This window comes from Schistocerca nitens, chromosome 3 (assembly GCF_023898315.1).
Source record: "Schistocerca nitens isolate TAMUIC-IGC-003100 chromosome 3, iqSchNite1.1, whole genome shotgun sequence".
NCBI classification, from domain to species: Eukaryota; Metazoa; Arthropoda; class Insecta; order Orthoptera; family Acrididae; genus Schistocerca; species Schistocerca nitens.
The window spans coordinates 201,458,084-201,477,140 of record NC_064616.1 but is presented as its reverse complement, the minus strand read 5'-3'; the positions used below and the strand labels follow the sequence as shown (position 1 = coordinate 201,477,140).

General features: G+C 40.0%; 1 protein-coding gene across 1 annotated transcript in view; it reads right to left on the bottom strand.

The window, feature by feature from the left end:
- LOC126249147 (unconventional myosin-Vb-like) overlaps nucleotides 1-19,057 on the bottom strand; it is an 88,959-nt gene that overhangs the window by 25,737 nt on the left and 44,165 nt on the right. Inside the window, exons 3-4 of the mRNA XM_049950801.1 lie at nucleotides 7,963-8,085; nucleotides 5,090-5,206 (exon numbers count right to left, since the gene is read on the bottom strand). Of these exons, the coding sequence (XP_049806758.1) occupies nucleotides 5,090-5,206; nucleotides 7,963-8,085 (240 nt within the window). The remainder of the gene's footprint in view (nucleotides 1-5,089; nucleotides 5,207-7,962; nucleotides 8,086-19,057) is intronic.

Sequence of the window (19,057 nt, the reverse complement as noted above, 5' to 3'; positions counted from 1 at the left end):
GGTGCTGTCAGAACTTCTGCTTAAAGCTAAGAAAGATGGAGCCAAGTCAATCGAGCATCGAAAAACAGTCCTAGGAATTGATATGTCTCCACTACAGTGAGTGGATCATCATTAAGGTAAACTGCGGGTTCCGGATGAACAGTACAATGCCAACTGAAGTGCATGGGACACGACTTTGTGGCTGATAACCGGAAGCCATGGGCTAGAGCCCATGACTGCACCTTGTGGATGGCTCCCTGTAGGCGCCGCTCAGCAACAACAGTAATTTAGCAGCAGTACGAAATGCAGAAGTCATCTGCATACAGTTGACACAGATGGGAGGCAGGGGACATGGAGTATTGGGATGTGATGGGCGTCCACAATCTCGATATGTGATGCTGGAAGTACAGCAGGAAGACATATGCTGAACTTCCAGCATTTAAAGCACCACATCGGGGGAGGAATATAAGGCTTTACATCACACCGGTAGACCATCACCTTGATGTTCTCGGGCAATGTATCACCCTCAAAGGCCAAGATGAAGGCACCGGTGGGAATCTGATTATACTTCGGACCCCGGTAGACATGCTAGACGAAATGTACACCTCGCGGCTCTGAACTGGCGCGCAGCTCATTGACGGACTACAAAAGAAGGTTTCTGTGAAATACGATACCCTGGACCATATTTAAGCTCTTAAGGGACATGATAGTTACAGAAACATCTCCCCAGCTTGTCACAAGTGAGTAACTCCCGCGATTGGGCAGAGGATGCTGTTTTGATCAAGACTGATTGAGATCTCATTTTGGATAAGCCCTCTACCTCCCTGAACTTGTCCTCTAAATGCTCAACAAAAAACAGATTTCATTGTCATGAAAGATTCCCCATCAGCTCTCGAACATACAAGGTACTGGGGTGACTAAGATCCACTGCCAACCTTAGCCTGATTTTCCTCCCATGGTGTAGGTAGGGAGGGGAACGATTTTGATTCGTACTTCTGTGTGTTGAATTGAGCTTGTGATCGCTTAGAGACTGCTGGTGTTTGACCACCAGCAAAAGATGATGGACTACGCTTCATCGCGTGTCATTCATTCACCCTGATGCCACCCACTCTGACCAGGGGCCCTCCCCACTGGTGCCACCCAGCCGCAGTAAAGGCCACCTGGCAGGATGGTTGTTGCTGGGAGTGCCGATGCCCCAGGGGGGTGGGCATCTACCCCTTGGCATACGTGGGGAGTTAACGGCACAGGCATCAGCAGAGCGATCCCTGTGTGGTCAGGGGGCTACAACCAACACGGTACATGGCGGCCCCACCAAAATGGACTGCCTACCATGCTGGATATCAGGTGCAAAGAAGTCAACACAGAAACTGATACTACATAGTGCATGGTGGAAAACGCGCCCAGGAAAGTGTCCTCACCCAAGAGATGGGGAATGGGCACGACTGCAATGCGAAGACGAGAAAGTGGGCTAAAGATCTCAATGCACAATGGACATGATGCACCTTGTAAGATGCCCTTCACCAATTGGCTCGCTCTTCGGGAAAATTTTTAAGAATTGAGATCAAACCCTACAGGGAACGATCACATAAAGGCCGAAATGTGTGAAGCTCTTAGTCGCCTCTTATGTCAGGCAGGAATACCTCAGACCTATTCTAACCCCCAGACCTGCAGGGGGGTATACATGTTTGTTATCTTGATATGGGTCTTATATTTTGGGAAATACCATTTTGACTATCTGCATAATTTGAAAATGTATACCAAGCCAAAACTTGTCAATGAGTAAATGAAAGTGAAATTTTTAACTTTGTCTGTTTTTCCATTGTATTGAATATTTGCTTCATTATTCTGTCCCAGCTCATATGTATGTACAATGACCTTGCATATTCTGTTGGCATAACCCTCTATGGCCTGTCAATGCCTCCTTGTAATAGCACTCAATCATTCCTGAAAGAACATTGCACAGCTCTGCTTCTTGTACCTCTTCAGAAGCCCCTACTTTACCTGCTCAAACATTTATGATTTCTTAATGCCTCTGTATATCCCACAGTAGTTTTCAATTCTTCCACTAGATGTAATTTTGACACCCACAACAACTGAACATTAGACTAATCACCAATACCTGCTGACATAACTGGGTCCTCAAGAAAGACCACCACATCCTCAGATGACCTTCCAGGAAAGGGGGGGGGGGGAGGGGGAGGGGGGAAGCAGCAGCTGGTCTATTACTTGGTCTGGTGCCTGAAGTAATGCCATTTCCTCATCCTTAACTGCAGTTTGCCCCCATTACTGTTTTATCTGCTGACAACTGTACTAACTTTTCTTTCATAAAATGAACTGCCTTAAGCTCCAAACTGCACCATGTGTGACTGCCATTGCAACACCTTTACTCCTCATCCACACACAATACACAAAGTATAAATAGGCAACAGTTCACAACCTGAAAAAATAAATAACAAATTACAAACTACACCTTCTCATTAACACTCTACACTCCATATACAGCCTTGCAACATGACCATATTGTAGGATGTAAAGCAAGTTACATATACTCACTCAGCCCACACTGCAGAATTCCCAAGCAGATTACATTGTGAATATCTAACAGGCTCCAAACACTGAGCCTTACCATTGTCCTCAAACTCTGACACATTAGCCAGTTGCTCTGACCTAAACCAAATAACTTCAAGTTATGGTGATAGTTACTGTTAGATCCCATGTCTGTCGCACACACCAAAGATAACCAATAGTTCTCTCACTCACCCTACTCTTCTGACACTGTAGGCAGTGGTCCAGACATCGTGCTGCTTGGAAAATGCACCGTCTGGTGCCTACTGGAGATGCCACAAATTCCGGTGCCAATTATAGCTAAGCCTGAGATGGAGGGGCTATTACAATGTAAGGATGGCAGACAGCAAATGGTTGAGGTAAGGTAGTATCAGTGCAAGGAGGCGACCATGCCCTCACTTCATGGGAAGAGGGCAGATGGTCAGCAGGATGACAGCAAGCAATTGGCCAGCTGGCTGCAACCCACTCACACACAGCTGTGCTGACACCTGCAGTTGGTGCTTGGTATATGACTGTCACAAGAGCCACAAACAACAGGTGTCAGTGGTGAATGAAGGCGAACAGGAATCTTGCAGAGGTAGCCAATGAGTGACCATGCCCAAGTAGCTGCTGCTTTTTCAGTGACCAATTGCTCCTGGGACAAGAGTACAGCTGCTGCCCACTGTACAACAATCTGTGCAACTACAATGACATTTTTCTGCCGTGGAATATGCCTCTCCAGTGTGAAAGAGCAATGGATACAGGGCACAATGAAACCTTTAGGCTGACTCAATGCAATAAATTTTATTACCCAGCTGGAATAGTGCCATCCTTTCTACACAAAAAGGGGTAAAGGGGTGGGGTAGACGGGGAGTAGAGAGGGGGAGGGGGGAGAGAAAAGGGGGTGGGGGTAGAGAAAAGGGGGTGGGGGGAGAGAAAAGGGGGTGGGGGGAGAGAAAAGGGGGTGGGGGGAGAGAAAAGGGGGTGGGGGGAGAGAATAGGGGTGGGGGGGAGAGAATAGGGGGTGGGGGGAGAGAAAAAGGGGGTGGGGGGGAGAGAAAAAGGGGGTGGGGGGGAGAGAAAAGGGGGTGGGGGGGAGAGAAAAGGGGGTGGGGGGAGAGAAAAGGGGGTGGGGGGGAGAGAAAAGGGGGTGGGGGGGAGAGAAAAGGGGGTGGGGGGGAGAGAAAAGGGGGTGGGGGGGAGAGAAAAGGGGGTGGGGGGGAGAGAAAAGGGGGTGGGGGGGAGAGAAAAGGGGGTGGGGGGGAGAGAAAAGGGGGTGGGGGGGGGAGAGAAAAGGGGGTGGGGGGGAGAGAAAAGGGGTGGGGGGAGAGAAAAGGGGTGGGGGGAGAGAAAAGGGGTGGGGGGAGAGAAAAGGGGTGGGGGGGAGAGAAAAGGGGTGGGGGGAGAGAAAAGGGGTGGGGGGGGAGAAAAGGGGTGGGGGGGGAGAGAAAAGGGGGTTGGGGGGAGAAAAGGGGGTTGGGGGGAGAAAAGGGGGTTGGGGGGAGAAAAGGGGGTTGGGGGGAGAAAAGGGGGTTGGGGGAGAAAAGGGGGTTGGGGGAGAAAAGGGGGTTGGGGGGAGAAAAGGGGGTTGGGGGAGAGAAAAGGGGGAGGGTTGGGCAGATCATGTAACCATTTTGGGGGCATTCCCCTCCTACTCAATAGCTAAAGTACAGGACTAGTTTCCTATGATCTTCCAAGATTCCTGCTGCAACACCTGTGAAGGCAAGTTTTTAACTATGGAAGGAGAAACCACTCTGGACCACAGGAGGGCTGCCACTGAAGAGGAGACAGACTTCAGGAATACAGTCTGCAGTGTTACCCAGCAGCAGTTTTTGGTTACATGGATATGCATTTTCAGACTGCTTTTATTTTGCTAATTGCTTTGTTTCATGGTAAATATTTTTCTTCCCGAATGCTTATTCTTCCACTCCCTGCTCCTGTAGAATTCCTACCCATACATATCTATAGGTACGAAGGTGCTGCAAAACTTTTTTTTTGTCTTTTGGTAATGATAAACTAGCACTGCAATTTAACAACTAGGGTACTGCAGAGACTGTTAGACACCATATCATTCTTTCTAAATCTTTAATATTTATTAGGTACTTACCATCTGCAAAGGGTAAACAGTTAGATGGGATTGAATATGGATATATGGCATTCACAACTAAGTATATTATAAACAAAAAATAGTATAAATCTGTGTAGCTAACAAACTTTCAGCTGTCATCCTTAGGGAATTGATTGGATGTCTTATCATTCAACCATCTTGCTGATCAGTGATATCACGCACAAAATACTAGATAGTGAGTAATAGTATAGGTCAGGGATGAAACTGTGGGAGATGTCACTGTCAAAGCTATGGTGGTCAGTCAGGAAATGGAACACTACTCTCAAATAGCTCTCCAGGACTAATTAAGTTTTCATTGGACTACAAAATCATCATACTGCTGAGAGGAATTAAAATGAAGAAGGCTAATTGTGGTACCTTTGTCAGTGTAGAAAATGCAACACATTACATGGTTTATAGATCTCTAAAAATTTCTCTAAAAGGTTCATTTCTCCATACCTTTTTCTGAGGTTCACATCTTTCCAGGAGCTTTGCCTGTATTCTGCGAATAAAGCTGACAGGAACACATTCTTCAGATTCATCAATGGTTGTATACAGATTGAGTATTTTGATTATCTGAAAAACATGTGCAGCAGTTAGAACCATAGAAAATAAAATGCAGTAATGACTACAGCAGAAATATTCATTCAATTGATAGCTGTACTACTACTACTACTACTACTACTACTACTACTATTACTACATTACATTTGCAATGATTATGTATGAGTTATGTACTAAAATGGCAAGTTTTGTAAGGATGTCAACTTTCTCCTAATTTCAGTATCTGATAAAATGGAGACAGACAAAACTGTTCCTCAAAGAAGAATTTCAGAAGGAAGAACTAATTGTACATACAAATAGTACATAATTCAGAGACAACAGCTGATACTCATTAAGACTTCAAGCACATAAAATTATGATGATATTCTTTCTGCAAGTATCATGTCACCATATCTGACATAACAAATGCAAACACATTTGTGTTCTGACACTGACAATGGCAGATATCGTTAGCCATGAAAGCCCCATGCCTTTGTCACAGGAGGAGACAATTCCATTTACTAATATAGATGGATGCCTGCAGTGTTGTGTATGCCACGAAGTATTTAATTTTGCCAATATGTATACCATACAACATGAAGACATCCTGAAAAGCAATGCCTCTGAATTTTCTACACAAAAACTCTAAGATTCTTAAATAAAACAAATATTCTTAGCAGTCTGTATCTCTATTCTCAGTATAGTCATCCTGGTAACACATTTCTCCCTGAGACGACAATTTCTTGGTACAGTCATTGCAGAATATTTGACTTGGTTGATGGAGCCAGAATCTCACCTCGTCTTGTACCACTTTTTCATTGTCAAAGTAACATATTTGAAGGTGTTCTTTAAGTTTTGGAAAAATGAAAATTTGATTGTGCCCAGTTGGAATTGTATGGAGGATGATCGATGACAGTGAACCAAAGGTGGACGATTGTTGCAGATGTCACAATGCTAATTTGTGATCTACTTTTGTCATACTAAAGGAGCAGGTGCTACATGTGTGGACAAACTCTTCTAACCCAGAATCTGATTTTAGCATGCTGTTTCTCATCCATTGACACAGTTACATTACTCACCACCATGTTACATGCTACAATTCAGAGGCCTCTCATGGCAGGGGGCTGCAAATATATAGAAATGAAGAATAAAGATGTAGAATGTTAATAACATGTGCTTTATTTAAAATGCATTAAGAATTTATGTATAGAAAACTTGGAGGCATAACTTTTCAGCACACCCTTGTACATGCTCCGATGCAGGGCATTAGGAGCAGATAGAGGGCAAAGTACTCAGAGATCTAACAGACTTAAAAGCAAAATATCAAGAGGGTTACATCTGAAAAAAAAAGTTTATTGTAGCAATAAGTCTGGTAGCAGATGCATAATATTTGTCTCCAAAGGAGTTGCAGAGAATTTAAGGAGTTTCCCTTCCCAACAAATTGCAACTCGCTGGAACTTGGACATGGCAACCATGGCAGGAGAAAGATATGGATGCAAAGTATGAGAACATACCTAACCACACCACAGTTAGCTTGATTGGTAACTTCTTGTTGATTAATTTCACATTTGTGAGCAAGCTTTTCCTTTTGCCAAAGTGATAGGGAAAGAAGTGTAATATCTGAAAGATTTAAAATGTTTATCAGAGCTAGCATTCCTGGCAGACATAAAAATACATCCGAACAATTTAAATTGTTACTGCAGTGGATGGAGAATTAAATGGTTGATGTGCAAAACAAAAATCTGAGTGTTCTTGGAAAAGCTATGTTGAGACACAAATGAGAAACTGGAATTTAACATTTTTGGGTCACCTGGCTTCTTTAAGATTACTAGTTTTACTGAGTACCAAGTCAAGATAAAACAGTTCAGCATCTCTTTAAAAAGGGACTGCAGGAGCTCAATATTTTGGAAATGGAAATTAAATTATTCAACAATCCTTTCCTGGTATCATTCCATGGTCTGTCACCATTACCAAAGTTAAAATCTGTGAATCTAGTATTTCTAACTTCAATGAAGGAAAGATACCACAGCACACTGACTTTGTCCTAGTGGGATTTTTCATTACAGCAAGAATGTTTCACAACCTATACAAAAATATGGTCATGATCATGCGCATGTTTGGGTATATATATACTGATGTGATCACTTAGAGTAAAAAGCAAAGAAGGGAGTTTTCTTTATGAGGTTACAATGAATCTTCCACAGTAACACTGAAAACACTTTGATTCTCAATATTTCCTCTAAATATGGAAAAACCTCAAACTTCAGAAGCCCAATGAACATATTACATACTATTAATAGAGTTCCTTATTATTTATTTCCTTTGTTTCCTGCATTTTTTAGTTAATGTAACACTCCAAATTTGTTGTTGGCAATAACATAATGCGCACCATTTATAGTTGTCAGATTACAAGGTGCTGCTGCACATGCTAATTCAATTCCTCACTGACACCAACACTGGTTGGAGCAATCTACAAATTATTACGAGCACATAAGCTGGAACAACCTGTTCTAGCTGCGGATAATTACATCATCAGTTGCTGTATAATACACATATGAAGCACCAAGAAATGCTAATTACTTTAATGAAAAAACAACTGTAGCTCACAAGTCTTTATAAATATGTTTCTTCCTAACACATATGGTATATAAACCAGTCTTGAACATGAGTGGATGCATTACTATGTAAGAACCATCACAATGAGCAATCTAATCATGTGCAAAATTTAATAAATCAGTTATAACTGACACCAATTTGAAACAACGATACAGTTAATTTTGAATACATACCTGCAACATTGAAAGTTTATCACACATACTGCATACATCCTGAACATTCTCATCCAGCTTACGAGCCTGTAGCAAGTGGGCAGCCTGAATTATGGGCTGTAATGTGCTTGGCACATCAGTATACTGGAACAAATGTGATAATTAACCATTTGAAACACTGAATTTTGCTGCATTTAAAATTATTAAGAGAACACCCAGTACTATGTTTTGGTCCGTATTGAACAGCAGAATTGAATAGACATCTACAAGAGAAATCTGAATTCTTCAGTTTACCAAATGTGGGCACTGATATAATCAAGTTATGTGTCATAAGTGGACCTCTGCTGGTGATAATCTAAAGTACATTTTATGTAAAAACTAATGGAATATGGAATACTGGTAAAAAAAACTATGTATATTCCCATTTCCTTTCAAATTTTAATGCTCTGTTGATAGTACAGCCGGGAAAGGGAGGAACACTTGTGATAAAGTGAAAGGGTCAAAAAAGAAATCAGTGGTGAGGAGTAAAAAATTCAGGACTGGTCCCGTATGAAATTCCATAAACAAACACAGATGAATGATTTTAGTGTCACATAAACATCTTTGATTATTATTCACAAAAAAGGGGAGCACTCTACAACACAAATGTAGAGTGGGGTTCCTACAAATGATAGCTTTTCTCCTATAAAACTCTATTCCTGCACTACAACACAATTGTAGAGTGGGGTTCCTACTAATGATGGCTTTTCTCCTATAAAACTGTATTCCCTACAGGAGTACACAGATCCACTTCACTGCATTATTAAATCACTTAACTCAGTCACAAATGGGAAACTGGGATGGCTGGTGCAGTTATTCCTACTCACTGAAATGAATGGCTACAAGATGACAGTGATAGACCACCAATATGTTAGAAATAGCAATAAATTGCCAAAATAATACTGATATTCATACATTGCTACTGTACCACTGATATTTTTCTCACTATACTGGCCTTTCATAATTATATGTGATACACATTTTTACTGGATACTGAATTAAGTAATCACTGTTTTTCAGGTATCCCTGTTAGAGGGACTCGGTAAAATAAAGACTCATTAAGTACTGTTAATACCAGATTGATATGACATATAATAAAGAAGATTAGAGATTGTTACATTCATAAAATGACCAGTAAATATCAATGATCCTTTTAAATAAGTAATGTGCAAAGCATGGTGTGCTCTGAAACATTTGTGCTTGCATCAGTGTTGCACTCTGTTGTTGGATCTTTCTTAATCTGTGTTACAGAGCAGACAAACTTTCAATCTCCATGTTCTTTGGTGGGGTGCAAACGTCCAACAGTGTCACCTACTCATACTTTCACTGCCCTTCAACCACTTTCCATGGATACTGATAACAGTACCACACAAAGAGCTAACCAACTTAGGTTTCAAGTCATAACAACTGCCATTTGTGGTAGTGGTTGTGGTTGTGGTGGTGGTAGTAGTAGTAGTAGTAGTAGTAGTAGTAGCAGCAGCAGCAGCAGCAGCAGCAGCAGCAGATTTATTCATCCATAGATCTCTTATTACAAGGATATTGGACATGTCAAAGTATTTACAAGTTTAGAACAATTTAAAATAAGTTAGAAACAATCATTAGATTTACTCCAGGTATAGAATACTTTTTTTTATAAATAACTTGTTAAATAATGAAATGCTACACTGTTCAGTCATATCTCACTATCAGTCACTGCACATGGGCCACTTTCTGTACTGCAACTTCCCATTTGCTATCCTGAAAAACTGAATCAGCATTCCTCCACAATGAGTGAGATGTTGAGTGCAGAAAGATGAAGAGATGTTAGTATTGTGCTATGCATAGCTTGGGGGTAAGTTTTTCTAGAAAGGAAAAGAGAAGGAAAAAACAAAGTGAAGGTGTTATGTGGAATGTTGCATGTTTTATCATCATCATCATCATCATCATCATCATCATCATCATCATCTATTTATTTATTTATTTATTTATTTGTATAACTATTTTTTATCAAACCCCTACTCTGTTTTAGCTAAGTAATCCTTCAATGTATAAAATATATTGTATAACAGGTACTTTTTAGCTGTCTTTTTAAATAAGTGAATTTTTGTAATTTCTTTAATCTCATTTGGTAATTTATTTTACAGTTTTATTCCGTGGTAGAAAATACTGTTTTGAGTTTTATGTTTATTTTTTCTTGGTAAATGTAAGTTGAGCCTCTCTCTTGTTGCATGGTCATGGACAGAGCTGTTTGTGCAGTAATTACCAATGTTATTTTTGATGTGTACAATTGACTGGTAAATGAATTCACAAGAAGCAGTTAAAATCCCCAGTGTTCTGAACAGATCTTTACAATGTGCTTGACTACTATTTTTGGTTATTATTCTTATGGCTCTTTTCTGGAGTTTGAAAATTGTGTTCATATTTTGTGCATTTGTTCCCCAAAAAATAATGCCATAGCTAAGAATTGAGTGTACACATGAATAATATGTAACTAAATGACACTGTGTGTTACACACTGATAGGATTCTAAGGGCTGATGACATCCTGTTTGCAAGTAACTTTGTGTGTTCACACCACTTCAACTGAGAATCAATAGCCAGTTCTAAAAATTTTGCATTTATTTCACAGTCTATAGAGGTAAAATCTACATTTAATTTAACATGGTCATTTTCCCTCTTCAAACTGAAATTCATGGCATTAGTTTTCCTCATGTTAAATGTCATTTTATTGCTTATTGACCAATCATAAACTTCCTTGAGAGTTTCATTTGCTTTCTTGGCAAGGAGTTCTCTTGTTTTCTCAGTGACTATAATATTGCTGTCATCAGGGAAAAGGATTTCTTCACCATGAGTAACACTAGTGGGAAAGTCATTGATGTATATCAGGAAAGTATTTGTCCCGATATGCTACCTTGTGGAACCACTATAGTAATGTATTTTGGTTCTGATAAGAGTTTTATTAAATGTTTAGTTCTATTTGAAGTATGTGTTATCTCTACTCTTTGTGCCCTATCTGCTTCATATGATGGAAATCAGTCATTAGCTACTCCTCTTATTCCTAATGCTTCTAATTTATTCAATATAATCTTGTGGTTGACTGTATCAAACACCTTAGAAAGATCCAAAAATATGCCTGTGACATACTCATCTTTATCAAGAGCATCAAGTACAACTTTTGTGAATTCTACTATGGCTGACTTCATATTTTTGCCACTTTGTAAATCAAATTGCAATTCGCTTAAAAGATTGTATTTATTCAGGTAATTCATTAATCTGTCTTTCATAATTGCTTCTATTATTTTTGAGAATGCTGACAGCAGGGAAATGGGCTGGTAATTTTCTATGTCTTCTGCATTAGATTTCTTAAGCAAAGGTACAACTCTTGCCTGTTTTAACTGCTCTGGAAATGTCCCTGATGTGAAGGATTCATTTATTATATTTGTTAAGGGGCCTTGTATAATCCCTCTACATTGTTTCAGTACACACACTGGTACTTCATCTAAGCCTGCTGACTTTTTATTTTTTAGCTTTTTGAATTGTTTTACTGACTTCATTCTCTGTGGTTGGAAGTAACATCATTGTATTAAGTGAAACATTATTTACAGGTGTTATATTTGTTTTGGGGAATTTTTGCTGTAACTTGTCTGCAATACTTGAAAAATGCTCATTTATATACTTTGCTAAGTGTTGTGGATCATTTATTACCTTATCCTGCTCCCTTTGCAGTATGTTATTCTGCATTTGTTTGCCTCTTTCCATTTCCTTTTTTTATAACATCCAAGACTGCTTTGCTTTTATTCTCTGCATTATATATTATTTATCATTAAATTACTTTTCTGCAGCAATCAGCACATTCTTATAGATCTTTTTGTATCTATTATATAAATTTAAGAATTCTGGATCATTGCAAATATTTTTCTTGGAACTGAGTTGTTTAAGTGTTTGGGAGGACTTCTTAATACCTGCTGTTATCCATCTGTTTTTGTGAGATGTTGATACAGACATGCATACTTCTGGAAGTGTGGAGAATTTAGAGAATTTCATATTCACATTGGTTTCCTTATACACTGCATCCCAGCTTTGTTTTTCTAGTTCTTTGGAAAAATCTTTTATTTTGATTTTTGATAGATGTTGTTTGTAGGCTTGGAGTTTAGGGAATGATTCAATGCCTGATTTTTACTACTGTTATTTGACAGAGATTGTCTGATAGTTTGAGATCTTTTACAGCTAAATCACATTTTTCCCTGTCCATATTTGTGGACACATGGTCAATTACTGATGCAGTCATTGTAGTAACCCTTGTTGCACTATTGACCAATAGGGACATGCCAAAACTTTGAAGGATGTTTATGAAGGTGCTGCTGGATTCATCTATGATATTAGTGTTGATATTAATGTCCCCACACAGAATTATGTTGACCTTTGCACTTGAGACTTCATCTAGACCTATTAATTTATTGAAAAAAATGTCCACACTACTAGTGGGAGATCTATACTCACACAAAAGCATTAATTTCTTGGTGATATCAAGCCCAGTTAATTCAGTAGCTGATATTTCAAAGTGTTTGTCTTCACTAACTGTACTGAGGTCATGTCTTCATTTGAACTGTATTCCTTTTCTAATATAAATGCATGATCCTCCACCCCTTGAAGTAGTTGCCCCTTCATACAATGATAATACTACATATTCGATTTATGTGTCTCTACACCAGTGCTCAGTAATACAAACTACTGTGCAGTTCAAAGATTGGAGCTCAACTTCTAATAGTTGTATTTTAATTTTTATTGATTGCATGTTTCGATGGAGAATTGTTAAGTCTATGGAATGCCCCATGTTACTCTTTCCAATGGTTTATTTTTCTTTGCGACATCTGGTATGTGTGATATTCGAAGTGTTAAAATATGTCTTGTGAGTGATTGCTTCAGTATTTTTTAAACTGCTCGAGATAATCTTTATGAGGGGAACCTGGTGTCTGGATTTATCCTAAAAAAGACCTACTTTTTCTACCTATGGCGACAGTTATTTGACCATGTGTGGCCAAAGATCCACTCCCTATACTTTCATGAATCAGCTGTACTAAACTTCCCTTCCCAGTCCTGTTTAGGTGCAGGCCATGCCTAGTGAAACCCCACCTGTTGATAATCCCGATGGGCAGCAGAGAAACATGAGCAAAGGTGGCTGTCCTCAGAGCCATTCTTAACCCCACATTGATTCACCTCACAGCTCCATCAAGGTGTGGTTGATCATGAAGCAGGAACAGATCAACAAAGTATACGTTGGTGACATGAGTCACCACCTATGCCATATGCCCCATCCCTGTCCAAACTGTTTCCCATCCCACCCACTATCACTACATGGTCCTCTTCTGTAAAGTCCTTAAATAAAGACCCTAGGTCCTCTATCAAATGACTTAGCCCTGCATTTGGCTTGAAGATACTGTTGGCCTGGTACGCTGCCCCTAAACTTTCCTTTAACTGAGGGCCTACACCTCACCCATGGCTACTAACTAGCAGCAGCACTTTCTTCTTCCTAACACTTTGTACATTCCTAGGCTTCTTGGCCTTGGTTGAAGTGTGCTGCATATTTACTGCTCCTCGTTCTACCTGGGGCTCTTCTCCACATAACTCTGGTAGTGGTAGATGCCTGTTTTTGCTGTTGACGATAAAACTGTCAGATCGCGTTCTCTTTCTTCCTATCCTCCTACCAGCTGCCACTTCCCAGCCACCCTCCTCCCCCTATCTCCCTTGATCCTTATGAGTTCCTTCCTTGCTCCCTCTGACTGTGTCTGAAGGGCATAGATTTTCCTTTCCTGTTCCGAAATCAAAATGTTCCTACTGCATACTCTGCAGTTCCAGGAGAGAGCCTCTTCTGTTCTCCCAACATTCTCCCCATTTCTATGTTTGCTGTTTACTTGTACATGAATAAATAAACGTTGTTCTCTGGGCCACACTATTGTTTATGTCTAACTTTATGATGCAATTGGCGTTGAGTGTGGTGTTCACTTCATTGCACTCAGTGTATTTCGTTTTTCTGTCAGTTCTCATGTCCATGCAAGCAGTGCTGAAATCTCTCCTTTAGGAAAAGGAGGCCCTTTCAGTTGCTACCACAAATTTGTCAGCCACACTGACTGTGTAGGTAGGCTTATGTGTTGTCAGCATAACCACTACCCTTTCCCCATTATGGTGTTGTGTCTGAAGACAATTGGCTTATTAGAAGTGGCCTAGGTAACACCACTATGTTTTTGGAGTCACCAGTGCAATCATGTTTAAGGCTTTGTTCACTTCTTGGATTTCCCCCCAAATTTACCAGTTGTTGTTCCATCTCGTCCCACTCCAGGAACCATCATCACTTTCTTTGATGAAATATGTTAGTGTGTAATTTCTCCAGTTATCACCAAAAGTGCATGCATGTAATTGCAGCACATGTTGAGTTCTATTGTTGACATAAATAACCCCATCAGTCCTACGGCCTCAGTTGCAAATATCAGTTTGTTACTGATGCTTGTCAGGATTCACATGCTGATTCTATGGTCTGTGAAGCCACCATTTGATTGGCTCCAGAAAGGAGGGGCATCAACACAGACTACAGTCTGATAATCTATTTTTGGCTGAAGTGTTGAATATTACTCAATCTTTTGAGGCATCTCATGCTGTTGGTGATTAGACTGAGGCTTGGTGTGATGTCACCACAGCAACTTCTGTTCCTGGTTGTTTGACATCAGTTAGTTCTTGGGGGAAGGAGGAGGGGAGGGTGGAGTATACCACTCAGGTTCCTTTCAGAGTATGCAGGCACAATAGCACTTTGCTTAGCAATTGTATACAACCACTCACTTGACGAAAGGTCTGTTCCTAAAGAATGGAAATAAGCACAGGTCACACCAATATTCAAGAAAGGAAATAGGAGTAACCCATTGAACTACCGACCCATATCACTGACCTCAATTTGCAGTAGGATTTTGGAGCATATACTGTACTCTAACATTATGAATCACCTTCAATCAAATGACTTATTGATACATAACCAACACTGATTCAGAAAATATCATTCTTGTGCAATGCAGCTAGCTCTTTATTCCCATGAAGTAATGAGGGCTGTTGACAAGGGATCTCAGATCAATTCCATATTCCTAGATTTCCAGAAGGCTTTTGATACCGTTCCTAACAAGTGACTATTAATCAAATTGCGTGCATATGGAGTATTGTCTCAGTGGTGTGACTGGATTCGTGATTTCCTCTCAAAAAGGTCACAGTTCATACTGATAGACAGTAAATCATCAAGTAGAAAAGAAGTTATATCTGGTGTTCCACAAGGTAGTGTCATAGGCCCTCTGCTGTTCCTGATTTACATAAATTATCTAGGTGATAATCTGAGCAGCCCCCTTAGACTGTTTGCAGATGATGCTGTAATTTACTGTCTAGTAAAATCATCAGATGATCAATTCCAATTACAAAATGATCTAGAGAGAATTTCTGTATGGTGGAAAAATTGGCAGTTGGCACTAAACAAAGAAAAGTGTGAGGTCATCCGCATGGGTACTAAAAGAAATCCGATAAACTTTGGGTATATGATAAATCGCACAATTCTAAAGGCTGTCACAATTCAACTAAATACCTAGGAATTACAATTATGAGCAACTTAAATTGGAAAGACCACATAGATAATATTTTGGGGAAGGCGAAACAAAGACTGCGCTTTGTTGGCAGAATACTTAGAAGATGCGACAAACCAACTAAAGAGACAGCCTACATTACACTTGTCCATCCTCTGCTGGAATATTGCTGTGCAGTGTGGGATCCTTACCAGGTGGCATTGATGGAGGACATCGAAAAAGTGCAGAAAAGGGTAGCTTGTTTCATGTTATTGCATAATAGGGGTGAGAGTGTCACCTGACATGATACGTGAGTTGGGGTGGCAGTCACTGAAACAAAGGCAGTTTTCTTTATGGCAAGATCTATTTATGAAAGTTGAATCACCAACTTTCTCTTCTGAATGCGAAAATATTTTGTTGACAACCACCTATGTAGAGAGAAATGATCATCATAATAAAATAAGAGAAATCAGAGCTCAAACAGAAAGATTTAGGTGTTCCTTCTTCCCACGCGCCATTTGAGAGTGGAATGGTAGAAAAGTAGTATGAAAATGGTTCGATGAACCCTCTGCCAGGCACTTAAGTGTGAATTGCATAGTAACCAAGTAGATGTAGATGGCAAGTTGCCCAGTGCCTAGGGCACATGGCCTTGACATGCTACATGAAACAGTGTGGGAGAGATGGGTGAGGTGGTTGGTTGTCATTTGTCGCTGTCCATGAGGGTGCAGAAGCTGCATGCACTATATATAATATTTTGCATGCGTCATTCCCAGCCCTCTTCTGCAGGTGTTAATTGTGTATCTCCAATGCTTATGACTTTTAACACACTGTTTATTGAAGTGTGAGTAATAGACAAAGAGTTCAGGCAACAAGTGGACACACATATATACAGCTCTGACATTGCTGAACTTGTGAACCTATGTTGATTTGGCATTGTGTCTGTGTACTTAACATCTGGCGAGTTACAACTGAACAAAGTACTCCAGTTTTGGGGCAATTTACAGCTTGCACTGTGTATAAATCTGTGGTTCATTCCTTAACTCTTCTGGTAGTGGATGATGCTGGTGCCAACAATTTATTTGGTCTGGATGCTTTCCATGTTTCTGGTTTTTTATTGCAGATGCAGTGCACCTTGCTTCTGATGAGGTCCCTTTAGCAGCAGTTAGATTCGCAGATTATGAGTTCACATTTTTTTATGTTTTAGGTTGTGCCACTAATTTTACAGCCCACATTACCTTGAAACCTACTATGCAGCCACATTTTTACATGCGTGCCCTATTCCTGTAGCTTCGAACAAACAAATGAAATCAGAATTGTATAGGCTGATGATTTTGGGGTCTTACAGCCTATTACAACAAATATGTGGCCTACCCTCACTGTCTGCTAAAAAATCAAATGGTGAGTAGCGCCTCTGCAGGGACTATAAAGTTTCCGATAACACTCACACTATTATAGACACTCACCCTTTGCCCCATCAGGATGAGTTGTTGGCCAGACTTATAGGAGGCTAGTTATTTGCTAAAACTTAATTATCTGAAACCTATTTACAGGTTGCATTGGATGAGGATCCAAAAAGGCTCCTTGTGACTGGGACGCCCTTTGGGATATACCAAAATCAGTGCCTCCCATTTGGTGTGGCTGGCACAACTGTGATTTTTCAGCATTTTTGGAACAATTGATGATGTCTGTTCTGGCATGCATCAACTATCCTGATGATATTGTCATGATGGGTGCATCCAAGGAAGAGCATTTATGCAACTTATGCTACTTGGTCATGGCCTTACATACTGCAGCCATCAATTGTGTACTTGGGGTTTGAGTTCTCTCAGGATAACATAAAGCAGCGTTGATCAAGATTTCAGCTCCCAGGCCATGCCCAGACACAAGGGCTGAAGTGCTCAGCCTCCCTTCATGTTTCCCCTATTGCCATGATACACTGTCTCAGCGCAAGGTGGGAGAAGAGGGGAAAACGGAACACACCTCATTTAAATGGCAGTGCAAGCACACTGCATACTACGTGGTTTTATATTTCACATTTACCAACAACATAGCTAACAAAAAAACAAATTTTCGGTATTATTTAATTATTTTTGGCTCAATGAAGACATAATTTTTATCTGGTAGCAACTGTTGGTATATGGACAGATGCAGACAATTTCACAGTTTTGCACTCAAGTTGCCACATAATTGTGACATTTAGTTTCATAGTCAAAAAAATGTTTTTCACACAAATATGATGATTGAAACATTGTAGCACTTTTGTAATCTCATTATGACTACTTTGAAACTCTACCTGGTGAAAGTAATATAGATGTTCTGGACAGTTTTAATGCAGAAAGATTTGTAATTAAAACTAGAATTACAAGGCAGTTCAGTTCAATCAATTACATCTGTATAAGATTGGGGGCACTTTCAATTGAAACAAAGGGTATAAAAAAACTGAGGTACAATTGACAGTGTCCTCAAAATCTTTATAAAACTATCCTTGTAATTCTTGCAAGGCCACAATTGATTCTTCGAACTTTGTATTTTCTTTAATGGCAGTCAGCTTACGGAACTGGACTGTCTTTGCCAGAATGTATCCCTTCTACAACACGATTTTCTTTTCAAATGCATCCACATAAAATCAGAAAGAAGTGTGAATAGTGAGCAGTCGAGTCTACTTCAAATGCAAAGTCTGCACTCCATTGTGGATGTTCAAATTTTCATTCCTGCTCTCGTTTTTCCTTCATAAATTCAACAATAGTGACTTTTAAGTCAAGAAATCATTCCAGGCATGCCCCTTTACTTAATGAATGTACTTTCAGTAATATATGAAGTCTCTGCACCCTTTGTTCAGTTCTATTGAAATGTATTGCAACTGACAGTGGAATAATGTGTGTGACTTCAGAAATTTTACTGGTCATACCATCAATTTCTTCAGGCACTCCAGGCCTGCAAATGTATCATAACATGCTATTTGACTTACAGAACAATGAATCCCATCTGTATCATCACAGTTTTTTGCTCTTTCATTGTCAACTAAACCTTCAAATTCTTGTTGTATAGTATTGTAATTTCATTTCATAGCAAATATACAGTACCTGTCACTTATGCGAACTGAGAATTCTCATCCCTCTCTTCTGTCATTCCTATTCACTTTAAAGGATAGCAGTGATAGATTGCTAGACTGCCTCTTTTTGTAAAACAACCAGTGGACCTTTGAACATCCTTCCATACCACCAACAAACAGCAAAGGTTAAACAGCACTGACAGCGCAATTCTGCCAAACTCATAAAGTTATGCCAACTGAAAAATGCTGCACCACACTAGTAAATGAAATGTCACAACATTCCCTGTATGTCGAAGGAGGACTGAGCAAAGCCAAGTGACAGGCTGTGCCTTGTCCTGCCCGCAGTCCACACATGTTGCATGCGTGAAGTTTGTCACAATGTGGCTGGCCCTGTTGTAAAGCCTTCATGTCATCATGTTGCTATCACAGCTCTTTGCCTCACCCTTCCAATGTCAAAA